This window comes from Notechis scutatus, chromosome 3 (genome assembly GCF_049901735.1).
Source record: "Notechis scutatus isolate UNSWTSFEM ecotype Mainland chromosome 3, rNotScu1.2, whole genome shotgun sequence".
NCBI lineage: Eukaryota > Metazoa > Chordata > Lepidosauria > Squamata > Elapidae > Notechis > Notechis scutatus.
In genome coordinates, this window is record NC_142011.1 from 195354165 (window position 1) to 195379960 (window position 25796).

At 41.5% G+C, this 25796-nt stretch overlaps 1 protein-coding gene across 1 annotated transcript; it reads right to left on the reverse strand.

Annotated features, from left to right (window-relative positions):
* Positions 1-1795: 1795 nt before the first annotated feature.
* On the reverse strand, positions 1796-24544 carry DERL1 (derlin 1). Its single transcript, XM_026679096.2, has 8 exons — positions 24298-24544; positions 20541-20652; positions 16110-16174; positions 15322-15348; positions 13704-13799; positions 11892-11944; positions 7057-7167; positions 1796-2964 (listed from the first exon to the last, which is right to left on the reverse strand). Exons 1-8 carry the CDS (start codon positions 24448-24450, stop codon positions 2826-2828), a joined length of 756 nt encoding a protein of 251 aa, XP_026534881.1. The 5' UTR covers positions 24451-24544; the 3' UTR covers positions 1796-2825.
* Between the last annotated feature and the right edge of the window lie 1252 nt (positions 24545-25796).

Below are 25796 nucleotides of genomic sequence, written 5' to 3' on the forward strand. Positions count from 1 at the left end.
ATGCTCCACGGAGGAAATTTAGAAGCATGTCTTCATACAAATCCAACAGAAAGGTCCAAGTGAAGGATCCCCCAGTAATACCTTCCTGAAGAACTACTGGAATATACCGGAATAGTTTCCAACAATGGGAGAATTACATTTGGAGATTTTTTTTCCCCTTCTTTCTCCCAAGTCTAGGAATTCATATCAATAAAAAAGCAGCATGACTGGGATAACTCTCCTAATCTTGATTCCTCCTTTTATTATTTTTTAATTTAATCTAAAAATATGACATGTACAATCCTATTAATTGTGTATATAAGAAAGCAATCTGGCCTTTTAAGTGTGCATTCTGAAAACTGAAAAAAAATGCAGCGTGCATAAGAAATGTTAGCCATCTGCAAGTCGACCAATATTTTTTCTCAAAATTCAGCAATGGTTTTGTCCTGGATTTTAACCTACTGTATATTCTAATCTAGATCTTAATAGCTGACTTCTTGCTTTACAAACAGGCTAGCTTTGGCCAAAATAATGTTTGCAATAGGTTTCTTCACTTAACATCTAAAGCACAGCATTCATCTGCAAGGAAAAAAAGCATTGAGCTATACAAGCCCACAGCTGCTTTCTAATTTGCATAACAACACCCAAAAAGTTAATTTTAAATGGTTGCTTGTTTTTTTTTGGCGGAAGAATCTGAGCAACCTAAGGCTGAGGTTTGCACACCATTCTGTCCTCTTTTGTCATTTGTTTTCCTCTGGGGTAACTCATAGAAACACAAGAGTATCCAACGACATTTTAAAAAGTAGGTTCCTATTTTACAAGTAACATAATCTGGGTCTTTTGTCAGCTTATCATATATAAATAAAAACCAAGGCCAGATTGATAAAAGAATCAAGAAATGGATGCTAACTGAATTCTTTGTCTACATATACACTACTGCACTATTGGAAACATCATTGACTTTCCTTGGAGTCCATAAAGGGATTACAAACTAGTTGCGGACAACAGTGAAATCACTCCCAGTTTATCAAACCAGTCACTGACTCGAAGGAGCGCCGGCCCGGCACGAAGAAATTGTGAAGGGAAAAACAAAGCATAATTATGAGTACAGCACTTCCCATTTTGGGGAAGCATCATTTCCTAGCAGAGCTGAATGTATATCTCTGTGTGTATCTATATTTGTATTGTTCGTTTATATCCCTATTTTAGAATAGTAGGCAGTTCGGCTAATGCAGAGGTGGGGAATGATGGCCCCTTTATGACTTGTAGACTTCAACTCCCAGAATTCCTGAGCCATCCTGGCTGAGGAATTCTGGGAGTTAAAGCCCACAAGTCGCAAAGGGGCCATCATTTCCCACCTCTGGGCTAATGTAATTAGGGGATGGGGACAAGACTAAGATTGCTATGATGCTTCTTGGATTTCCATAGTGGGTCTTGTCTAGTTAATTCAAACAGTCAAACTCTAGAGAAGGCCAATCATTTAAAGCAGTCTTTCCCAACTATTACAATTACCAGCTGTGTGGACTTCAACTCCCAGAATTCCACAGTCAGCATGGCCATTGAGGAGAATTCTGGGAGTTGAAGTCCACCCAACTGGTAATCACCACAGTTGGGAAACACCGATTTGAAAGACAAAGGAAAGTCTGACTCCTCCTTTTCACAGCACACCTGGCAATGTTTTCCAACATCACCTGTTAAGCAGCTCCAAATTATGACGTCGGGTTCTTAAAATGAAAACTAATCACCATCTTCCATCAGCGATTCCCCCATACTATTTATGTGCTTGTGTTTCATTCAAAAATGAAAAATGCTGGAGGAAGTTAGTATTTTTTTTTATTAAGCTCAGCTATCTGGTTCCTGTTGCTTTTATGGTTGCACAAAGAGGTATTTCTACATTAACCATTCAACCGTTTTTTTCTGCATTCTGTCTTCTTACACTCGTGTGCAAGAGAAGCATTGCCTAGTCCTTCAATCCAGGATACACATGCGAAAGCCACCATTATACATTCAAGGCAACCGAGGTTATTTTTTTCTCATTTCCAATTAAATATGCATAGGATTAAACCCCATCATCAAAATCAGGATCAATAGTACTTATTCCAAAGTCAGTGCAGACAGAACTGGACATTTAAAATGCGCCACATTTGCTATGCCGGGAATACAGAGGCTGCAGTAAGCTTGCAAATTTAAAAACTAGCATTATTTAGCCAAACCTTTCTTCCTTTGTTTAATGGCTCCAGGTAGAATTCATTACCAATCGAATCTGATTTAGCTAAATAAGTACTTGTCACTCAAAAGGGGAATTTAAAAAATAAAAATTGCTTCCAACTAAATAAAAGAGAAATGCAACTGTAGATACCTGAAGTGTTTTTCTTAGCATTACTGTAGACTTGGAACATTTAATTTAACTCAAACTGGAGCAAGAAAAGACTCCAATGACTTTTTTTTTTTTTTTTTTTACCACAAATTGGATTCAGGGAGTTTTTTGTAGGAGTCTTACATGAAACGAGGCCTACAAGATCAACTGAGGAACATGAATTCCCTTGAGAGAGGGGTTATAGAAAGTACACTTAAGTTGGACACCCTTTAAAAAAATGTATCGTTCTTTTTTCTTTTAATGGCAGCAGTGAATTAAAAAAGTTAATGGCCTGGAATAAAATCTTAAAATTGTCTCTTCAGTCGTGTTGTCTTCCACCAGGAACAAACAAGAATTCATAAAACAACACTAGAGCAAACCTGCTCCTCAGGATACCCTCCACAGCAAGAAACATTCCCATGTGTTGTCGAAGATGTTCCTCACAGAAAAAAAGGGGGAAAAAAAAGCAGAAAGTTTTTGTTGGTTTGTTTCACTGATCACCCAGCCGGAAGCCCTGGCCCCAGTTGTGTCTTGTGTCTCCCTGGCGATTATCTGCGGGTCTTCGCATACTGGCAGGTGGAACCCCGAATCCAGATACCCCTCCCCTACTGTTGGGCAGCCATTTGTACCTGTGGGTGAAGAGAAAAAGCAATTCAGAAAGTCATCCTAGCCCCCAATTCGGCTTTATTGAATTGAATTCTTTATTGTCATTGCACGTATATATACAGTATACATATAATGAAATTCACATAACAGAGACCAGACCCAACATACACACACACACACGACAATCCCCAAACACCTCCCCACCCGCCAAAATTCCCCGCCTCCTAAAAACACACAAGCATCCACACAACAGACTGTTCTAACACAAACCCTTTACCAATAAAACAAACACGAACCAAAGGGAACAGAAACCTTTTAATGATTCTTACAAATCCCCGGTTAAAAGGCTGCTGCAAACTAATTAACTTTGATAAGCACAAACCTTGCCAAAACTGCGAGACTGCCAAGAATCACAGATAAGAAATACTTCACAACACAACAGTCTTAAAATACCAACTTAAGATACTGTAATGTCCATGAGGCTGAGTTTCAAAACGTCTTTGCTTCCTGCAAAGAACGTTCGCTTTACAGTTGGCTTTTATCTTCTTGAAAGAGGGGCCATTACCTTGCAGCCTTACTCCTGAGTTGCCCGTGCTGTTGCAGTTGCTCTTTCCTGTTCTTTCCTAGCAATCCTACATGCACTTGGCACAGTCTCCTCAGGAACCTCCTCATCGTTGCTGCCAGCCCCCACAATCTCTGAAGGCCACTCCCCAATAGTCCTGGCCCCTCATCTGAATCCTCGCTCTCCTCAGCCGTCCGCACCTGCCGCCGGCTAACCACAACACAGACCAAGTAATACTGCCCAACAGCTCACTGATGGTGGTCCTTCAGTTCATTGTTAAGTGCAATTATAGCTCTGGGATAAAAACTATTCAGAAAACGTGTGGTCCGAGTTTTAATTGTTCTGTATCTTCTGCCAGAAGGTAACAGTCCAAAAAGATTGTGAGCAGGATGGTAAGCAGCAAAACGAGACTTCAGCAGAGATTGAAATTGAGGAAGCAACAAAGGCTTAGGCTGCAGTTTCAGTACAGGTAGTCCTCGGCTTGCAACACTTTGCTTAGTGACCATTCCAAGTTACAATGGCACTGAAAAAAGCAACATACAGTGCAACCTCGGGTCGCAAACGCTCCTGTTCATGAACAAAAAATCCACAAAATCGGCGCAACCTAAATTTGGGGTTCAGTTGTCATAAATTGAAGACTTATTATTTTCCCGATGACCATTGCAGCTCCCAGGGACATGCTTATTGATGCTTTCTAATTTTTAGACCAGTTCGTAGACTTTTACTTTCGGTGTTGACAAAAATTTCTGAGAAATAGCCATAATGGGGAAAAAGCTGCTCATCTGTGTCTTAGTTGATAAATTAAGACTTCCCAAGCGGAATTTTATAGGAGTGATCAATGGAAACGCAAGAAGGCGCCCTGGTCGGGGATTAAAACTGCTTTTTCAACCTGGTTAAAGCACCAGAAAGCAGGGGCAGTACTTTGTAAATGAAGTATACAGGTAGTCTGTCATGCCCCTGTCAGAGTCTGAATCCAAGGAGGAAGGCGAACAACTGACAGGGAATGGGAGTGTGGCTCCATCGGCTGTGGATGAAACTGGGGAAGGGCAAAGTCTAGCTGGGCAGAGCAGGGAAGAGGTAGAACAAGGGAGAAGAGTTCAGAGGAAGACCCAGGCCCATCCCTTCTTCATCCTAGGGCATGCAGGGAGAGAACGGAGAAGGGAGCAACGCGGGTTGCGTGGCTTATGGGGGAGGAAATTCTCTTCATTAGCCACACTTGGGAATGAGAGTTTAAGAGAAATGCATGCTGAGTGCAGCAGCTGCTGGGAGCAAATGGAGTTTATCTTGTGTTGACTTTGATTATCTGTGTTCCTGGTGTCTTCTCAAACGTCCTTCACGTCTGGAATTCCTTCTCTTGCCCTGCCAGATTAATTACCTCATTTTGCCTTGATTGGACTTATAAAGTTTTCGTTGACCATGTTTTGGACTTGATTCTCTGTAGCCAAAGACTGTTCCTGGGAGAGTTTTTCTCCAGCCAGAAGGTAACCAGGACATTGAGGGCAAAGTTGGAGCTAATAAAGGGACTCCTACTGATTATCTGTGTTGCTTTTGTGTCACACCCCGGGTCATCACATTGTCCTTCACTTACAACCATTTGTTTAATGACCATTCCAAGTGACAGTAACACTAAAAAAGTGACATATGACCATTTTTCACATGTACGACCAACTGTTGCAACACCCCTGTAGTCACGTGATTAAAATTCCAATGCTTTGTCAAGGGACTCATATTTATGATGGTTGCAGTGTCCCAGGGTTATGTGGTCACCTTTTGCGACCTTCTGACAAAGTCAATGGGGAGACTAGGCTCACTTAATGACCATGTTGCTAGCTTAACAACTGCAGTGATTCATTTAACGATTGCGGCAAGAAAGGTTTGTAAAATGGGGCAAAACCCACTTAATGGTCTTGCTTAGCAAAAGATATTTTGGGCTTAATTGTGGTCATAAGTCACAGACTACCTGTAAATGGGGTATGGCTAAATTTCAGCCTCTGTCACTGGACCGGGATGTTATCTTACTTTTGGATTTATATCTAACTCTCCCTGGTCTTCCCTGCAATTTCCCATTAATGTAAGTCTTGAATTCCCTCTCAGCTTTCTATTTTGAACTGAAAAAAATATAGCCTCGACCTGATTTTCACTCCCAGGAAGCTTACCGAATGGGTCATACATTTTCCTTGCCTTCTTACCTCAATAAGCTTAATTTTATTTTAAATACCATCCCCAATTCTCTTTTCCCTTATTGATTCAGACAGGAAATGAGTGGATTTGGCTTTTCTGCTCAACCTGTGAGAGTGTTCTTATCCAGGAGTCACATGACTCTTGTGGGTCAAGGCTGAGATTACTAATTACCACAAAAGCACACTTGTGTGACACCGTATCCATCTCTAAAATAATTTTTAAAAAGCACCTGGTTGCCTAGCCCTATGTCACAGAATCAGATGTACCAGCTCCCACTCGTCACAAGGACACCAATAATTTTGCTACGGATGTATTCTTTGCTTTCTTTAGTATCTGTGACAGAGAACATAGAAGCTGTAATTCACTCTGGATACTGAACCAGGTGTCCCAACAGCTTCGTGGACAGAAAACCTCAACATCTGAGCTAAGCCTCATCCTTAGGGTCCTTTCTTTTGTCTTAGTAAGAAAGCCAGTTTGGTTTAGGTGTAAAGGCATCAGGCCAGAAGCCAGGGGACGATGAGTTCTAGTCCTGCCTTAGGCATGAAGGGTGGCTGAGTGACTTTGAGTCAAATTACCAGGGGACTGAGTTCTAGTCCCACCTTAGGCATGATGGACAGTGGGGTGGCTTTCGGCCAATCACTCAGCCAACCCAACTCACAGGATTGTGGTAGGGAAAATAGGAGGAGGAAATAATACTAGGTATATTATTTATAAATAATAAAGGTGGGATAAAAAAAAAATAAATAAATAAAAAGCAGTCATTTTAGCTCCTCTGGAAGGAGAATCGGAAGACAGACCTCTGCAAGTATTCTTCTACTTGCAGTGCTCCTTCAATTTAAAATTGGAAAGACACCAATTAGTTTTAAAGGTAAAATCTTCCTGGAGTCGAGACTTACATGACCATGTGAATAGATTTAACTTGACAATAATATGGAAGGCAGATTAGATGAAGATTAGAGATTAGAATAGATAGACAGACAGACAGACATGATAGGCAAAGAAAGAGAGAGAGAAAGCAAGAAAAACATTTTTAAGCAGAGGTCAAAAAGAAAAAGGCCAACTCTGGAACTTGCTGCCATTATCATTATGCAGCAACATTTCAGGAAAATAAAGGATAGAAGTGAACGAATCATACTTGGGAGCTTGTAATAATTTGAGGTAACTTGAATCAACGTTTCCCATTTGTCTATGTCAGAGACAAAATATGAATGAAATGCAGCAATTGACCTAATTACCTATCTATCCATCTGGAAAAATGTGCACGGGCCTCATTACCGCCATTGTACTTTTGGTTTCAATTCTAATTAGAATAACATTTCAACATTCCAAAGTATTCGAATCTGATTTAAAAAAGAAGATAAAACCAACTTACAGAAACTGAGGTGTTGACAGAAAATTTCTTCCTCCCAAATCAATTGGATATTTAAACATTAAGAAAAAATACAGATGACCAACCAAGTTGCCGATCAGTTCATTGATGATGCTGTAGAGGATATTAGGAAACAGCATTTTACAGTGTTAAAAATGAGCAATTGAAGCATTTTCTACTAATAATGTGAAAGCATCTTAATCAATGGGGCCAATTTCTAATGGGTTTGCACTGTTGAAGAGCTTGAGAGCTGCTATGACTGAAAATAACCCAGACAAGCTACCCCAAGGGTTGCATATTGTCTGCAAACATTTTTGAAAAATATATTTTGGCAAACCTGTGGGGAAGACAGTGCTAATGGACTAAACACTGAATTTAAAAAGTGAATGCCATCAAAATAGAACTTAGAAATGATAAAAGTCACAATCTCCATCATCGACTGCATCTATCTGAACTGCATACTTCAGAAGGCCTTGAGACAGTACAATTCATGATTAGGGAAGACTGTTACAATCCCAATATATTCTAAGTATTGATGGCCACTTAAGTATTAATCCTTCCTCCAGCTACGTACACAGAAAGTTGAGTGCCACTGGAAAAACAGTAATAACAATAACGGAAAATTAGATTCCAGAAGAATGTTTAGTATTGGGCTATAATTTCAGAAGGAAGTTAAGCTGGCTTTCCTTGGGAAACTTCATTGTTGGGAATTGAAACCCGAGATTCTTAGTAAAAGGTAAAGGTTCCCCTCACACATACATAGTAGTCGTTACTGGTTCTAGGAGGCGGTGCTTATCTCCATTACAAAGCTGAAGAGCCGGCACTGTCTCTGTGGTCATGTGGCCGGCATGACTGAACGCCGAAGGTGCACGGAATGCTGTTACCTTCCTACCAAAGTGATCCCTAATTTTCTACTTGCATTATTACATGCTTTTGAACTGCTAGGTTGGCAGAAACTGGGACAAGTAATGGGAGCTCACTCGTTACGCAGTGCTAGGGATTCAAACTGCCAAACTGCCGACCTTTCTGATCGACAAGCTCAGCATCTTAGCCACTGAGCCACCACATCCCCTGTTAGTCCCCTGAGATTCTTACTAGAGTTACTCAATTTATAAAGACACAACTAGGCAAGGTGGAAATTAAGCAGGACAGCAACTGATCAGTTTCACGCTACCTCCTAAGCCGTTGTTTTCAATTTCATAAGGCCTCCAGAATTGAGCTGTCAAAATTAAGTAGCCAGTGCTGTGCACAACCTGGGATGCAGAGAAATTCAATGGAGGCCTGAGTCCATCAACCTTTCAAGTGTGAATTTTGGATTAAGAGGGAGACCAGATTTGGAGCAGCCAAACGAATCAGATAGCTTTCAATCTAGCTGGAGATTTCAGAATTGATTCTAGAGTTTTCCCATAATTTCTGGAGGTACTAGAGAAAAATGTGCCCACGTTGCAATTTAAGTTTCATACCGCAGGGAAAATCCTGAATGGGTTGAATGTTGAAATAGGCTCTTTGACCGACAGAAGCACCCAATCCAGTATCTGCTCTTGGGACTGTCCTTACTTTTGTGAATAGCATGGGAACGGTTGAAGACTACCTATGTTACAATGAGTGAATGCGAACCAAGTTTACCCTGACAAGATCTGGTCTGAAGATTTGCCTTCTTGAAGAATGAAGAGGGCAAGGCTTTAAATCCCACTCATTCCAAGCCCGAACTCTTCATCCATAGATAGGGATCTCACTGGGACAATCTGTCTCTGCTAGGTCACTAACAAAAATATGATCAGGAAGTCATAACCTGATACAACTGAATCTGAACCGTATCAAGAGGAACTCCAGCATTTATCACAGCTGGAGGCCAGGAAACGCAGCAATTGGAAGCAGCAAAGCACAAGCCTGTGGCACCCCAGAAAGCCTATGAAAAGGTACATACTTTAAAATAGTTGCTAAAGTTTGCATTTTTTAAAGAGCAGACAGTTCAGACAATCTCCTTCTCTGTCCTCGAAGAAGAGGTGTAAGGGAGTATTTCAAGCAAGTGTGATAGCAAAATCCTTCAAGCCAAGGGGCTGAAATAGGTCCAGGTTTTCACCTGCAAAAGGACCGATCCTCCCTACCGTTTTCAGACCATTTTACCTGAAGCCGAAGCAGCAGCAGAAATTTTCAAGCTTCCCACAACAGCCTAAAGCAGGGGGTGTCAAACTCTAGGCCCGGGGGCCGGATCCGGCCCACAGGGTGCTTAGATCTGGCCCACAGAGCCACCCTGGAAACAGCGAAGAACCAGCCTGTGGTGCCAGCGAAAACAGGACATGTGGGGGCATGCGTGGCTTACCCAAGCTTTGTTTTCACTGGCTGAGGGCTGCATAAGGCCGTTGTGGCAGAAAATGGACCTCAAGGAGCCCATTTTCGCTGGCAGAGCGCTCGGGCCACCACAGGCGCCCCCAACACGAGTGATGTCAGGCTGGCCACGGCCACCCTGGCCCCCAAGATCAAACACAACCCTGATGTGGCCCTCAATGCAATAAAGAGTTTGATACCCCTGGCCTAAAGACCTTTCATCAAACCTGTGCTGATTTAATTTGAAGTGGGCTGGAAATTTGGTTGGGGAATCTTGCATCCCCAACCAAATTTCCAGCCCACTTCAAATTAAATCAGCACAGGTTTGCACAGCTCTAACAAACAGCCCATTCTGGCAGCGTTATTTTTTTGTAAAAAAAATATTAAAATAAGAGGCAGCCAGACTGCATTAGCCTTGATACAAAGTTTGCTGCCCCTAAACAAACAAACAAACAAAAAATGGCTGAAATTTTTGCCCCCACCTCCTCAGACGCTGTTACTACATTGCTACTACAGCAATGGTCTCCAACCTTTTCGGCCTTGGCAGACCAGCGAGGGCGGGGGCAAAGGGGATGGCTCTGCGCACAGCAGGCGGGCGAGCGCACACAGCTCCATTTGTGCAAGTGGTGGGCACGCGCACCTGCCACTTGCACAAATGGAGCGTCATGCGCGTGATCGCCCACCGCAGGTGCAAGTGAAAATGCATGTGGGCACTCGCCTGTCGCTTCTGCAGCCCGGTTTTAAACGGGCTGCAGCCCGGGCGTTGGGGACCCCTGTTACTACAGTACCTAGCTCTTCTCAGAACACCTACAGCAAAGCTTCTTAAACATCGTGCCTCAGACCCCACCTTAGAAAAAGAATTTACTGTATATACTCGAGTATAAGCCTAGTTTTTCAGCCCAATTTTTGTGCTGAAAAAATCCCCCTCGGCTTATACTCGAGTCAGATTCCCTCTGAAAAAAAATGGTGTGGAGTCGCGGCCTCCGGCGGCAGCGACTCCCAACAGCCCCAGCCGGGAAGGGAAAGGCAAAAAGCGCTTTGCCTTTCCCTTCCCGAGGCGGCGGGACTGGGGCCGCGCCGGCGGTAGTGACTCCTGACTCAGGGGCCTCCGAGGAGGGGAAGAGAGTGACTCCTGCCTCCCGCTGTCATCATCATCTTCTTCTTTTGGGTTAGTGAATCAATTAAACCTTTCATGATAGTGAGATCGTTTCCCAAATTAATTATTTTTATTTTTGAAATTTACCAGTAGCTGCTGCATTTCCCACCTCGGCTTATACTCGAGTCAATAAGTTTTCCCAGTTTTTGTGTAAAATTAGGTGCCTCGGCTTATATTCAGGTCGACTTATACTCGAGTATATACGGTAAATGCCGAAGGAAAATACAGGTATAACTTGTTTGACAAAGGAAAGCGGATATGCTCAAGTGCAATTATCAAAACGTTACAAACTACCTATGTGTAATGTAATAATAGACAGTTATGTGCTTCTTTATTAATCAATTAAATCAGTACTAAGGCAATACAAGTAGCCCTGTTGCTACGGCCACAATTGAGTGTCCAGAATCTCTGTTGTTGAGCAAAGCGATGAAGTGAGCCACCACGTGACCGCTTTGCTCAATGACTGCAATCCCAGCTCTCCCAGTTGCAGTCATTAAGCAGACCATTGGAGAGTAAGGCCCAGGACTCCCAAGCATAGGATAGGAAGAGGGCCTCCTATCATACCCAGGAGCCCTAGGCTCCCTCCCCACAATAATGTTGGTGTTCACTGACATTTTTTGCCAGCTTTAAGATCCATTCTTCGGCACACTCAGCTGACTGGGAAATTTATTTATTTATTGAATTTATATATTGCTGCCTATTTGCCCACGGCGACTCACGGCGGCTTACAGGATGTAAAACCATATTTAAAATAAAAAAAACAATAAAAACTAACAAAAAGAATCAAATAAATTAATGAAGTACAATCTGGAAAATAATCTGGAAATAAATAAATAAATAAATCATTCCCAACTCCCACCGCCTGCCCAGATGACAGCAGATCACACGAGCCATTTGATGGGCTTTAAATTTTAAATTCTGAGAGTTCGGTCCACGTATCTAAAAGTGACCAAGGTTAAGAAACAGTGATTTACAGGATTATGAAGTCCTCAGTCTCTCTCTGCGTCCCATTTGGTCTGACAGGAGGAGCGTGTGCTCTGGGCCCCAATGGTTAAGGCGTGCCTTCTTCCCAGATCAGAAAACATGTATTTTCAGTCATAGTGCCTGATTTTTTGGAACACACTTCCCTCCAAAATTAGATTGGCCCTAACCCTGTCGGCTTTCACAAAGCCTTGAAGCTTTGGGTCTCTTCCTGACACGGTGGCTAGATCGTTGAGTGGAGCCCATGAGGTTGCAAATTCTTCCTTGGTCACTATTACAGTATTGTGGTTTTTTTGTTTCCTGAATTTTTATTTTGAATGCTGTTAGCTGCCCAATTAATAAGGCACAGAAAAAAGTATTTGGCGATACTTACGAGCCTCCAATGATATAGTTGAATCCCAGGATAACCCATGGCAGATAGCATGCCTAGGAAAAACAACAGCACACGTTGAGAAAACTACAGCATATGTTTAGCATAGCGAACTTGAAGGGCAAAATTATCTTTTCATCTCATGTGCTGCGATCCTGAACCTGGTTGGGCCATATTTCTAACAAGGAAATGCCTGTTGAGCTGCTATTGAAAATAAAATGGTGGTTGGGATATTGGCTGGACTAGGATTAGTAGACTATCCTATTATCCAAATTGTGTTTGCATCAGTTTGCTACATTTCATTTCCTGTGATTTAACACCAAGCCATGCTTGCCATGTTGAATAAACATGCTTTAATGTTATTTCATCCCAGACTACCATATTTTCTCAGATATTGAGATAGGGAGCTGGATAGATGGGCCTACAAAATACCAGGCTGGAAGGAAGAAATTCAGGAGTTAAAGTAAGCATTTTCTGAATTACCGTATATGCCGGCGTATAAGACGACCCCCAACATTTCCACTCAAAATATAGTTTGTTATATACTCGCCCCTCTTCCGCACGCCTTCCACTTTTGCACTTTTTTTTTTTTGAGGCACTTTTGTGCATCGTGGAAGCATCCCGTGAAGCGAAAGGAGCAGCCAGCCTTCTCCCAGCTCCCAAGGAAGCGAGGCTCGCACCGCCCGGGCTCCGCTGAGGTATCCGGCTGGGGCTGTCAGGAGTTGTTACCGCTAGCGCGGCTCCACGCAGCTCCAGTCCCGCGTTGCCTCGGAAGGGAAAGTAAAAGGAAGAGCCGCGGCGGCGCTTTGCAATGGCAGCAGCGGCTCCTGGTTTTGCCTTTCCCTTCCCGAGGCAACGCAGGACTGGAGCGCGCCAGCGGTAACAACTCCTGACAGCCCCAGCCGGATACCTCAGCGGAGCTCGGGCGGTGCGAGCCTCGTTTCCTTGGGAGCTGGGAATAAGACGACCCCCCCAATTGGAGGCATGTTTTTCAGGGCAAAAAAGTTGTCTTATACGCCGGCAAATACGGTATTGATATGCAGAGCCCAAAACGGTCTCCATCGCTACACTAAGTGGAGCAAAAATACAGTGAAGTGGCCTCCAGTGTTAACTTCTGGGTCTTTAAAATTTTCCTTAGATGTTGCAAAATGCAGACCTTTTTAACATTTATTTCTTCTATTTAAATAAATTTTTATTCGTCATATTTCACCATAAAAACACACTTCTACTCTTTACAGTGTTCCAGTTACGGTGTTCACTTATATTAACATAGTCTATAAATATATCCATTACTATTTCTATACAATTGTATACTTATCTCTAAACATAGCTTGTAACAGTATTTACAATATATATATACAATATTTCTTACTTTACTATATTTCCTACCTACTTTTCATATGGCTCCTTTACGTCTTCTTTCCAGCCAATTATGACCCTTTTAACATTTAAATTACATGCACTGTAGTCTCCTTATCTGCAGAATGCAGCCGTGACGCCCTTAACAATTTTGTTCAAAAATTCATTCACTATTACACTTGAGACAACCTTCTGTTTTATGAAATCTCTTTCCTACTTGTTGAGCTGTCCTACAGCTATTTCTGTAATTTCCCTTCCATTAAAGAACTGTGCATGGAGCGTTGTCGAGAAGGAAACGATCACACAGACGTCAGATAACGTAAATGCCAAACTTCTCTCAAAACATCTGGAAGGAATCAAGGAATGGATGCCATGATTCAATCGGATGTTGAAATTCCGCTGATTTGGGCAAGGCTTCCAAAAGACAGAAGCTACATCTCTTCAGGCCACACTCACCTTAAACTGAGTCCCAAACCAAAATGACACAATCACGTCTCTGTTCAGCTGGGCCCAAACGTAAAGTACAGACATGATCAGGGGGATCATCAGCAACTATAAGAGAACAAAGGATCCAACATGGTTTAAAATCAGCTTTGTCGACTCTCAAACTGAAGTAAAAATCTTACAAATTCACGTTCAATTTAGATACGCCTCTGTCCCATTCGATCTTTTTTTGGGGGGAGGGTAATGAATTTGGAACAAGAATATTTTTTGGAGGGGGGGGAAATATATTTTGTAGATTTCTCCATAATCCATGATCCGTTAAATCTAATGAAACCAATAACCACATAAAGCCACATACAGTTGATAGCTCTGTGGGAATCAGCCACTGCAGGAGACATCAGTCCCCAAAAGTAAACACTAAAACCTAATCAGATTTGGAACAGTACTAGTTGCTAACAGAGTACATTTAAAAACTTTTCTTGAATGAAGGTAAATATAGGTCTCCCAGGACAATTTTGTAAGATCCAATCTGAGTCAGTCACCAGGACCAAAGGTTTATTCTTCCAAGCTTTCAGGCTCATGTTGGAGCCTATCCTCGGGGAAGAAAGAGAGAGAAGGTCCCTGGGGATCGGCTACACTGCAGGGGCCTTCAAACTTGACAGCTTTAAGACTTGTGGACTTCAACTCCCAGAATTCCTCCTCCAGTCATGTTAGCTCAGGAATTCTGGGAGTTGAAGTCCACACGTCTTAAACTTGCCAGGTTTGAAGACCCTTAGCATGAGTCCAAATGTTTGAAAGAATAAACTCCGATTGGATCCTGCAAAAACATTTCTTTTATCCACTAACTGCAGTTTAGCACTGTATTTGAACCCTCAGTTGTGATTAATGTTAACTTTCATTTACTGTAAACACGTGTATAAATCAAGATTCGAGACTGACTTGTTTCAGCAACTCATAGTAAAACTAGAGCCTGTCTGGGTTTAAACATAAGCTTAAACATTACTCATTAAAACATGGGAAAAGCTTCCATCTGTCTCTTTGGATAAAGGTGGGACCCTACTGGCATAACAACCATTCGGTGAGCGCGTGCTTTGCGGGTTGGGTCGGCTGAATGTTTGGCCGAAAGCCACCCTGCTGTCCTTCATGCCTAAGGTGGGATTAGAGCTCACAGTTCCCTAGTAATTTGGCTCAAAGTCATTCAGCCATCCTTCATGCCTAAGGCAGGACTAGAACTCACCATCCCCTGGCTTCTGGCCAGATGCCTTTACCACCAAAACCAAACTGGTTTTATTACTAAGGCAAGAGAAAGGACAGCCTAGAGCCCAGGCAGGCGGGTGGGCCCAACCGAAGAAAAGATCATCTTTGGAGAGAACTGGTTCGGTGTCAGCTGCTCTTCAGAGCTACCGGTTCTATAGAACTGGGCCGAACCGGTAGAATCCCACCCGTCTTTGGAGTCATATAGAGGAAAGCGCCAAGGACAGGAACCAGAGGCTACCGCTATGTTTCAAAGTGGCCGTATTCTCCAGTGGCTGTTCCTTAATGTCATCTGTAACTTTGATTTGGAAGGATGTGCACCAAAAGTCCTAATAAACCTGATTTGCAAGACATTCAAAAAAAAGGATATACTTACTTGCATATTCATTGCTAAGCCAGTAATCTTTTCATTTTAATTAAGGAAATCCAAATTAAGCAAACGTTAATACTTAAATTTATGATTCCATTTTAGACAAGTAGAATAATGAATGCTGATATCTGTTATCATATTGAAGCCCTTTTGATACAGATGAATACATTTGGATCTCTGCCTACCTGCTCCACGTGGTTTTAATGAAGTCTGTAAAATCTCCCTCAAGCCCAACCAAGTTGGGCTCAAACAATACATTAACAGCAGACTCGGATACTTTGAGATTCAGAGTATAGGAACCCAGCACATTGTGTGAACTAGGCTATCATGTTAGGCCATAATATGGTTTGTTCATTTGGCACATTGCAACACTCATCAAGCTTTGATAACCCAGCTTTTGGGTGTGAAGCCAGCCATTGAGTCTCGAGCAAATCTTAAGCTCTCATTCAGTTATACCAAGGGTCTTCAAACTTGGCAAGTTTAAAACTTGTGGACTTCAACTCCCAGAATTCCTGAGCTAACATGACTGGAGGAGGAAGTCTGGGAGTTGAAGTCCACAAGTCTTCAAGCCGTCAAGTTTGAAGACCCCTGAGTTATACAGTGGCTGTTCCTGAATTGATCCCCTTTTTCCACCTGAGGGAAAAAATCAAACATGTGAATTTAGAATTATCGGAAGAGAAATGGGGGTGCCTAGAATGATTTCCCTAAGGCCACGGAAGCATCCCTGGCGAGGGGGATGCTTTTCCAAGATCCAAACCTGTCCAAACGTTGGCAGCAGATTCGAGAAAGGATACAACTATGCAGATCCAGTTAAACAGCAGCATGAACATGTAGTCGGCAGGCCTTCCATTGAAAGCACCTGCGAACAAAGAACGACATTGCAGTGAACGTAATCCCTGGCACTTGTTTTTTCCTCCCTTTTCCCCAAGAGGCTGTGGGAGTCTCCAGAAGGCTGTGATTAAATCGCGGGATGCAACTTCAACTTTTGTTCTGAGAAGCTAACAAGAGGCTGCTCTGTTCAGTGAGGGTATTTTATGGGAAAGCGTTATCCGAAAGGCCAAGTTTTGTAGGAAAATCTAAATTACTACCTGTATATAGGGAGAGTCTCTGTACACAGCATGAATTCTAGCTTTGGTTTTTTTTTTTCCAAACAAATATTACACAAAATTCTAGCATCGAACTCATTTTTTGTTGTCCCACAAATACTGCCCAAAATTAACATACTACAGGTAGTCCTTGACTTACGGCCCAAAATTTCCATTGCTAAGTGAGAAAGTTGTTAAATATTTTGCCCAGTTTTATGTCCTTTCTTGCCACAGTTGTTAAGTGTTAGTTGTTAAGTTAGTAACATGGTTGCTGTATCACCCACTGAAAGCAGAACTCTGAGGCAGGTACAGTGGAACCTCGGGTCTTGAACGCTTCTGTTCGTGACCAAATCGGTTGAAGAACAAAAAATCCACCTGATTTTTGAATTGGGTCACAATTCAAAAATCAGGTAGCGAACAAAATCGGTGCAGAAAGATTCCCTTTCATGCTTTCGGTCACAACCAAATCGGGTTGTGGCCGAAATTTTGGAATGGATTATGGCCGTGACTCAAGGCTCCACTGTAGATTCCACAAAGAAGGTGTTTATTGGATACATCATATCGGCACAGCCGGTGAAAACCAATTCTGAAAGTTCCTGCAGTTTTCACCTAATTAAAAGAGTAAAACTTCCCCCACCTTCACGGTGCCAGCAGTCACATTGTCCAATGACTATGGCTGGCAGGCTCCTCTCTTCCTTCACCAGCCACTTGTTATGATGACCTTGGTTCCCACAGGAAAACTTTTTGTTTTGACTGTTGGCTGGGATATCTACTTCCCCCTTCCCTTCCCTCTCCCAGGCTTCATGTCAATTGAATGCACCAATTATCATATTAAACAAGACTATGTCAACCTTCTACGCACCAATTCCACCTGCACTTTTTACAATTTTGTAAACAACAAACTAAAAGACTCAAGGTCCATCCCACCCCTGATAGGACCTAATGGTAAAGACGGCAACGATGACACCATTAAAGCCAACCTCTTTAATACATTCTTTGGCTCAGTATTTGTAAAGATCATGCCCAGTATTTCCTAGCCAAACCACAGAAAACTACAATGATCTAATACATATCGATTTTACAGAAGACAATGTTGAAAAAGCACTATGCAATCTAAAACCATATCTATCTATTGTACCGGACGGAATATGTGCCTACTTCTTAAAAAAGCTATCCACTGCCATAGCCAAACCTCTAAGCATAATCTTTGAAAAATCTTTCAGGACCAGCTTCTTGCCAAAACTATGGTCACAAGCCACGGTCATCCCCATCTTCAAAAAGGGAGACCCCAGCCTAGTTGAAAATTACAGACCAATCTCCTTATGCTGCGTCACCTGTAAAGTCATGGAATCAATTAATAACCAATCCATCATCCTCCACTTAGAAACAAACAACCCACTCTCTAATAAACAATTTGGTTTCAGGAAAAAAACTATCCTGTAATCTGCAACTCTTACACTGCAAAAACACATGGACTACACAACTCAAATCAGGGCAAAGCAATAGACGCAATCTACATAGACTTTTGTAAAGCTTTTGATTCAGTGGTACACAACAAACTACTCCTAAAACTAAAATCTGGACAACTGAATAACTGGATAGAAGCATTCCTGTCAAACAGACAACAAATGGTCAAAATTGGGAGCGTCCTATCAAATTCTGTAGCTGTCAACAGTGGTGTCCCCCAAGGCAGTGTTCTAGGACCAACTCTCTTCATACTCTACATAAATGACCTATGTGATCCCATTAAGAGCAACTGCGTTCTCTTCGCTGATGATGTAAAGCTGTTCAATACCACAGACAATACTGCTACCCTTCAAAAAGATCTTGACTATGTATCAGAATGGTCAAGCAAATGGCAACTTCAAATCTCAACAAATAAATGCTCTGTCTTACATATTGGAAAAGAAAAATCAGAAATACAAGCTGAATAGTCAAGTCCTTGTTGATGATCCAAGCTCTGTAAAGGATCTTGGAATACTCATCTCTAATGACCTAAGTGCTAGAGCCCACTGTAACTACATAGCCAAAAAGGCATTAAGAGTTGTTAACCTACGTAGCTTTTTCTCTGGTAACATCACACTACTAACTAGAGCATACAAAACATTTGCTAGACCAATACTCGAATACAGCTCATCAGTCTGGAACCCACATTACGTATCTGATATTAGCACAGTTGAGAAAGTCCAGAAATATTTCACAAGAAGAGTTCTCCACTCCTCTACTCATTGTAGAATACCTTATGCCACCAGACTCAAAATTCTAGACCTAGAAAACCTTGAATTACGCTGTCTTCAGTCTGATCTAAGTATGGTATATAAAATCATACATTGCAATGATTTACCTGTCAATGAATACTTCAGCTTCAACCATAACAACACGAGCACACAATAGATACAAACTCAAGGTTAATCGTACCAAACTTGATTGCAGGAAATACGACTTCAGCAAGAGAGTGGTCAATGTCTGGAATACTCTACCTGACTCTGTGGTTTCTTCCCCAAACCCCAAAAACTTTAACCTTAGACTGTGTACTATTGACCTCACCCCTTTCTTAAGAGATCTGTAGGGGGCGTGCATAAGCGCACCAATGTGCCTACCGTCCCTGTCCTATTGTTTCTTTTTATTTTTCTTATATGTACCCATTTCATGTATTCATAACTATGTATATAGTTATACCTATTCTCTTGTAAGCGATTGACAAATCAAATAAATAAATAAAAATAAACTATAAGGCAGCAGCACAAGATGGCTTCAGCCAGGTTTGCTTCAGAGTTGGCATGCTAAGAGAATCTGGCTTCTTTGACTTTTACTTGTCAGAGACAGTCGCAAAAGGTGATCACACACGACTCGAGATACTGCAGCTGTCATAAATATGAACCAGTTGCCAAATGTCTACATTTTGATCACGTGATCATGGAGTTGCTTCAATGGTTGTTAAGTGTGAAAAATCAAGTCATAAGTCACTTTTTTCAGTGCCGTTGTAACTTCAAACAGTCACTAAATGAACTGTTGTAGATCAAGGGCTAACTGCACTGTACAAGGTTCACAATATAGTCAACATTATAAACTCTACAGCTCCTGCAGCATAATCGAGTTTGAGAAACGTATTACACAATTCTTTGTTTGCAAAGTTCCATCATTTAAGGCTGCAATTCTTACACAATTACTGCAATTAGGAATAACTGGTTATGCTAGAACTTTTTTCTAAATAAACTACATAAGAACAATCCCAGAGTATTTAAAAGGCAACTCTTAACTGTTAACTGGCTTGGTAGATTTGATTTATTATAAGGAGAACAGAAAGCAATTTTGTGTTCCTTGTATTTAAAAGGTACTTACACTTAGTAATAATCAAGCATGTCATAAATTATTGTATTACATCCAAGGAAAATGGCCTGCATGCACTTTTAATTTACTAATTCTCAATGACGGGAAATAAGCAATTAAGATACTTGCCAAATTAAAAACACAATTAACAAGATTTTTAAATCTTTCAAACCCTTTCACTTCTGCCAAATCTTTAGCAATTGTCTGAGACTGGAATACTTGTTTCTCCAAGAACAAATCCGCAAAATTTTCTTTACCAAGACTTATTAAAATGAACGAACACACTGGCATAAGAATGCCAGCAAGTGAACTAATTTGAAATATACACCAATGTCTACAATACAGCAGAGATTTTTTTAAAAAAGAATTTATCCACAGCCTTACTGAGTGCTGGAGGGAAGAGTTCCATTTTCACTGATAAGGGGGGAAATCTGCCTCTGGCTACTTACATGACAGATGTTTTAATCTTTTGGCTAGTTTCCCTGAGGTCTTCCTAGCCTTGTAGAGGGAAATCTAAATATTCAAGTGATTCCGAAGCCAAGGTCACAGATTACAGCTGCTAGCTTTCTGCCTCGCCTTGCAAAACTTTCTATATACCTTTTAATCTACTTTGTTCTAATATATGCATTTTTTCCTAATACACTCAACTGCCCAAAGACAGTATAGACATTTATATACATTTCTATAGATCCATACAGGTTGTGAATTGAATACGCCCGACTTAAAATATTTAAGCTGACCATTTTTTCTACCCTTCCTCAAAGGTAAAAAAAAAAAATGAAAATTTTAACGGTGTGGTTGTATATTTACCTTCTTCCAGACGTGATGAATACTGATACAAAAAATAGAGATTCACCAGATATAGAAAGCCTGTCCCTGGGCCAACGGGGAAATAAAATGTGGCAGTTATTGGCCTCCAGATCTGTTCAGACAAAAACAGCAGATATGTAAACTAGTATTATTTGAGAACTTGTTTAAACAATACCAAAGTTATTTGTATCGGGCAGCATCAGTGATTGGTAAGATAGCATTGTACTACATACTAGCAAGGTTAGATCTCTAATTATCTGATGGATTATTGGAGGTGGAAAGCTCCCACCCCATCATCCCGTGAGAATATTGAGCCCACATCAGTGTCAGTCTGATGGGTCATAGATGCCAGGATTCAACAGTGCTGAACAGAAACTATTGAGCCAAAATTCAATGCTTTCCAGCAGAGATCTTGGCAACTTTAAGACTTGTGGACTTCAACTCTCAGGATTCTGGAGAATCCTGCTGAGGAATCCTGGGAGTTGAAGTCCACAAGTCTTAAAGTTGCCAAGCTTGGACACCCTTGCTTGACTGGGAAAGGTCTAAAAAAACTTTTGATTCATAAACTCTCTTCTACCTTCTGGTATAGTTGTAAGAACAATTTCAGACGCTTTTCTTTTTCTGTTAATAAGTTTTTCTCCACCAACAATAAACTCATCCCTCATGGAACACACAAAGATGGAGAGAGTGGAAGCTCTACAAGAAAATACCATCAAGATTCAATAAGGGTCACAATTTGGAGGGGGGGAGGCTTTAAGAAAAATAATAATCTTTAAAGTGATTTAATAAGATTTGGACATGCTGTCTGGTCGTCAAATGATGGAAGACAGAAAAGGACACTCTTGGAAAAGACAATGGATGGTTGACAGCACAGAGGACATCCCAAACATTCAACAGGCTAACACTATTACAAGTGATTTGGGCACCCTTGTATTAGTTCTGGATGATTAGCTGTGGATTTAGGGAAGAAAACAGATCAATAGACACTGTACTGTAAGATAACACAGGAGCACAAGCACCATCTGAGGCTTCACTCAGAGTCCATAGATTTTATAACTGGATGATTGCTTTTCTGCATGCTGTTTACTATGATTACCATTAACTGCCTGTCACATGTGAACTTTAGCAATCTTCCACCTGTTATAGGGACTTCCCTGTCTGTCACCTGTTAAAAATAGCCCAGCTAACCAAGCAAATGGCAGCCACTACATGAATAGCCTTCCTGCAAGAGGCAAGCCATGTTTCATTTGGACTAGGAATCCCCTAACAGCACAACACTTGGATGCACTGGCGGATAATGTTCCTTATCCAAAGCCAATATGGACAATGGCTGCACCAGCAGAGGTTGAGCTACAGTCAAATATGTTTAGAAGGCATCCTATCAAGTAAGAGCATGTCATAAAGCAATTAGTTTCCTATCTAGATAATTGCTGTATCTCTGTGGTAAAAGAATGATACATCTACCTCAATTCCATGTGTTGGTATTCTCAAAGCAAAGAACAGGGAAGGAAATATACCCGCAATCTGGGTGTCTAAGTTACTGCATGTCTCTCAAAATAAAATGTCTACAAAGAAGCCCATTTCTCCTCCAATTTTGAGAAATATAGTCTTGCATCAAACAACCCATCTTATCACTATATTCCACTTTGCAATCCTCTCGGGTTGCACCAAAATGCTGAAATCTGCCTTCTCTGCTCCAGCCTCTTCTTTTCTTAGCATACCAACCCAGGTGGCAATGGGAAAAGATAGAAAATCAGATAAAAAACTGATTTATCACACAACTTTAATTCCTATCATATTTTCCCTTTCTTCATAAAATGGAACATTCCTTCATATTTTCCTGCAGAGAACATACGTAGTTCAAGATTGAAGCAGTGGGCTGTAATTATTCAGCTAATGAAATGTATGTAAATGAAAAACCAAGTTTAGAGAATTCTTATAATAACCTAATATGTTTATTATCTCTTTTCCTAAACCCTGTGATCCATGTCTAATTGCAAGGAACAATGAGGGGAAAGCAATTCCTTATAGCTAAGCACATTAAAAATCTTCCTTAGAAACTCATTTTGTTCAGCTAAAACAAAGATTGAACAAAAGAATCAAATTTTCCACAATAGTGATTTAAATAACTCTAGCTTCTTCTTCTTCAAAAAAAAAACAAAAAAAAGACTAACCAACCACTTCCAACTTAAATTACTCCATTTTTTTCACTATATTGGTACCTATCAAAATTCCAGAGACCCCTCTGTATGTTAATGATTGTTTATATTCTTGGCACTAAAAATATAGCCCTGCAACAAGACAAAAGGGCAAGAATGAAGTCTGTGACTAAATCAAACAATCCAGGTGATCTCTCATGCTATTTATTTATTCTATATTCCTCCTATTTCAGGTTATTTGTGTTTTGCTAGCAATGGCCGTAAATTAAAGCAGCTCAACTGTTTCCATGATTACTGAAAAGGAAATACCTCCCACGCGTCTATTCTCAAAAAAAAGGCCTTATTTTGTTCCAGGAGTGACATGACACATACTTTTTCACACTTCTTACCAAGCAAATCAGGGATGATGAAAAAGAAAACAACCTCTCAAGAAAATGGCTTTCAGCAGCCGATACAAAATAACAATTGTATGAGCTTGTGTGGTAGTTTAGCACTAGTTACAAGTTTTCTCAGTCCTCTGCTATCTGCCTCTTCCTGCTGAGACCAGGCAGTATGCAAATTTCCCCACTTTCTGTTTCTGAGCTAATTTACAAAGCACTTCACTTTTGATCAGTTTTCAACTCTTATGCAAAGCTCAGTGACATGATGGCACCATGTAATAAATAAGTTATGATTAAAAGTTTGTATACCATGTTCAGCCAACAGCATGCAAGTAAACAGCTAAGGCTTGGAATGACCCCTAGTTTCACATGACTAAGTCTTCTGACCAGAATGGCATCCATACATAGCAAAGGACATTGGGGTTGGTCAGTATTTGGATGGGAAGCCACAATGGAAACCCCCCCATTCATACACCCATACAGGCATATATACATATTTTTTTCACAATAAATAAACCGGAAACTGAATCCCACTGGTGTAGCCTAGATCAGGGATCCCCAACCTTGGCAACTTTAAGCCTGGCGGACTTCAGCTAGGGAATTCTGGGAGTTGAAGGTCTCCAGGCTTAAAGTTGCCAAGGTTGGAGACCCCTGCCCTATTCAGCCATATTGGCTGAAATTAACCCTAACCAGAATCTTAGGCTTGGACACATTAAACAAAGGCCTAGCTCTCTGGAGAATCCTGGGGAAAGTAGTAGTAGGGAAGAAGACGGTGACCATCAGCACAGTGGATGGACTTAGTTACTACACCATCAGAAGACCTGAGAAACCAGATTAGGGACAGATCGTCATGGACAAGATCTGTGTGGTCATCAGAATGACATGATGGCCCTGATCAGTCAATTAATCATTTTCTGAAAGATATTTCTTTATCACACAAGTAAGCATCCCTTGCTTAGGTAAGCACCATTCAATTTCCAAGAAGAAGAAGAAAAAAAAGTGTTTGCTTTATAAATGTCAAGTTACGGTGCCTCCCACCCAAACCAATAAGGGCACTTCCACCATAGCTTTAAAAAATACACAAGTCTGGACTGGCATTCTCCGTAACTTTCCACCACTGACTACAATTCCCAACACACCCAGCGCAGCATTTGCTTCTAAGGGCTATCGGCACGAAGCGCGCCGTGCATGCCGGGAGCCGTAGTCCAGCTCGCCCACCTGGAAGCGGTTGATGAAGGCGTCCGGCCACAGGAAGAGGTAAACGGGGCTGATCAGGCCTAACTTGCCGAAGAGGGGCACCGCGATGGCAGCTGCAAACCAGTAGCGGGTAATAAGCGGGATCTTCCGGAACCAGTCCCCGAGGTCCGACATCTCCCCTTCGCCACTGGTGAGGCCTGGACGCCGGGCCTCGCGCTCCTCTTTCCCGCCGGTGCTTCTTTTCTCAGCCAAAGAGCCGAGCGTCGAGAAGGGGCTGAGACCTGGCCGGTGGGTGGAGCCCGCCTTCTTCCGACGTGGCCACACCGAATTCGGCCAAACGGCTACTTCCGGTTTCCGCCTTCCGTTTGCTAAGCAACGGAACAAAAATAAAGGCGGGGGAAGGAAAAGTAGCGTCGACGGAAGTTTCACTCTTAAAGGGACCGGGCGCTTTTCGCTCCCTCGTTCTCTATAAATACAGGCGGTCCTCGATTTACAATAGTTCCTTTAGTGACCGTTCGGCTTGCGTTCAGAAATCGTGGGCGCTCCATCACTGGAGGTTTTTAAGGAGAGACCGGACAGTCACTTGAACTGAGATTGTCTAGGTTCTCCTGCTTGAGCTGGGGGCTGGACTAGAAGACCTCCAAGGTCCCTTCCAGCTCTATTCTAATTCTAATTGTTCAAAGTTACAAGGGCACTGAAAAAAAAGTGACTTGTGACCATTTTTCACACTTATGACAGTTGCAGCATCCCCATGGACATGTGATTTACATTAGGATACTTGACAACTGACTCGCATTTATGATGGTTTCAGTGTCCTGGAGTCCTTTTGCGACCTGCTTACAAGCAAAGTCAATGGGAAGCCAGATTCATTGAACAACCATGTTACTAATTTAAGAGTTACCATGATTCACTTAACAAACGTGGCTAGAAAAGTTGTAAAATGGGGCAAAAATCACTTAGCAAATTTCTCACTTAGCAACATACAATTATATATATTTAACTCCTTGCTTGAATTAATGCTCCTTTGGGGTTTTCATTGGATTGCATTTCATTATCTCAATCTTTCTGGGCAGAAGAATGATGCATTACATATGCAAGACATTTCTCCACCTTGGCAATTTTATTATGTATGGACTTCAACTCCCAGAATTCCCCATTCAGCATAGTTGAAATCCACCCATCTGAAATAATAGAGAAGCAGTGATATAAGGTGCCATGCTATCTGAACAAGCTTCATTGGCATATGTTACATGGGCAACCATATAAATATAACTAACCACTTAAAAATGACCTAGATAACTGTTCCAAAAGTCAGAGAAAAATGCCTTCTTGAATTAATAAACAGAAGGCAGGGTACATGCAAGAAAAATGAAGTAATATATTAAGGTTCTTTGAAATTTATATTGCATGCAGCCTTTTCAATAAATAACCAAAATACCAGAAAATGACCACATCCAGTTTGCCAGTGCCGTTCCTAGAGGTTAGATCAAAGGAAAGATACTTCCTGTTAAAATACAGCA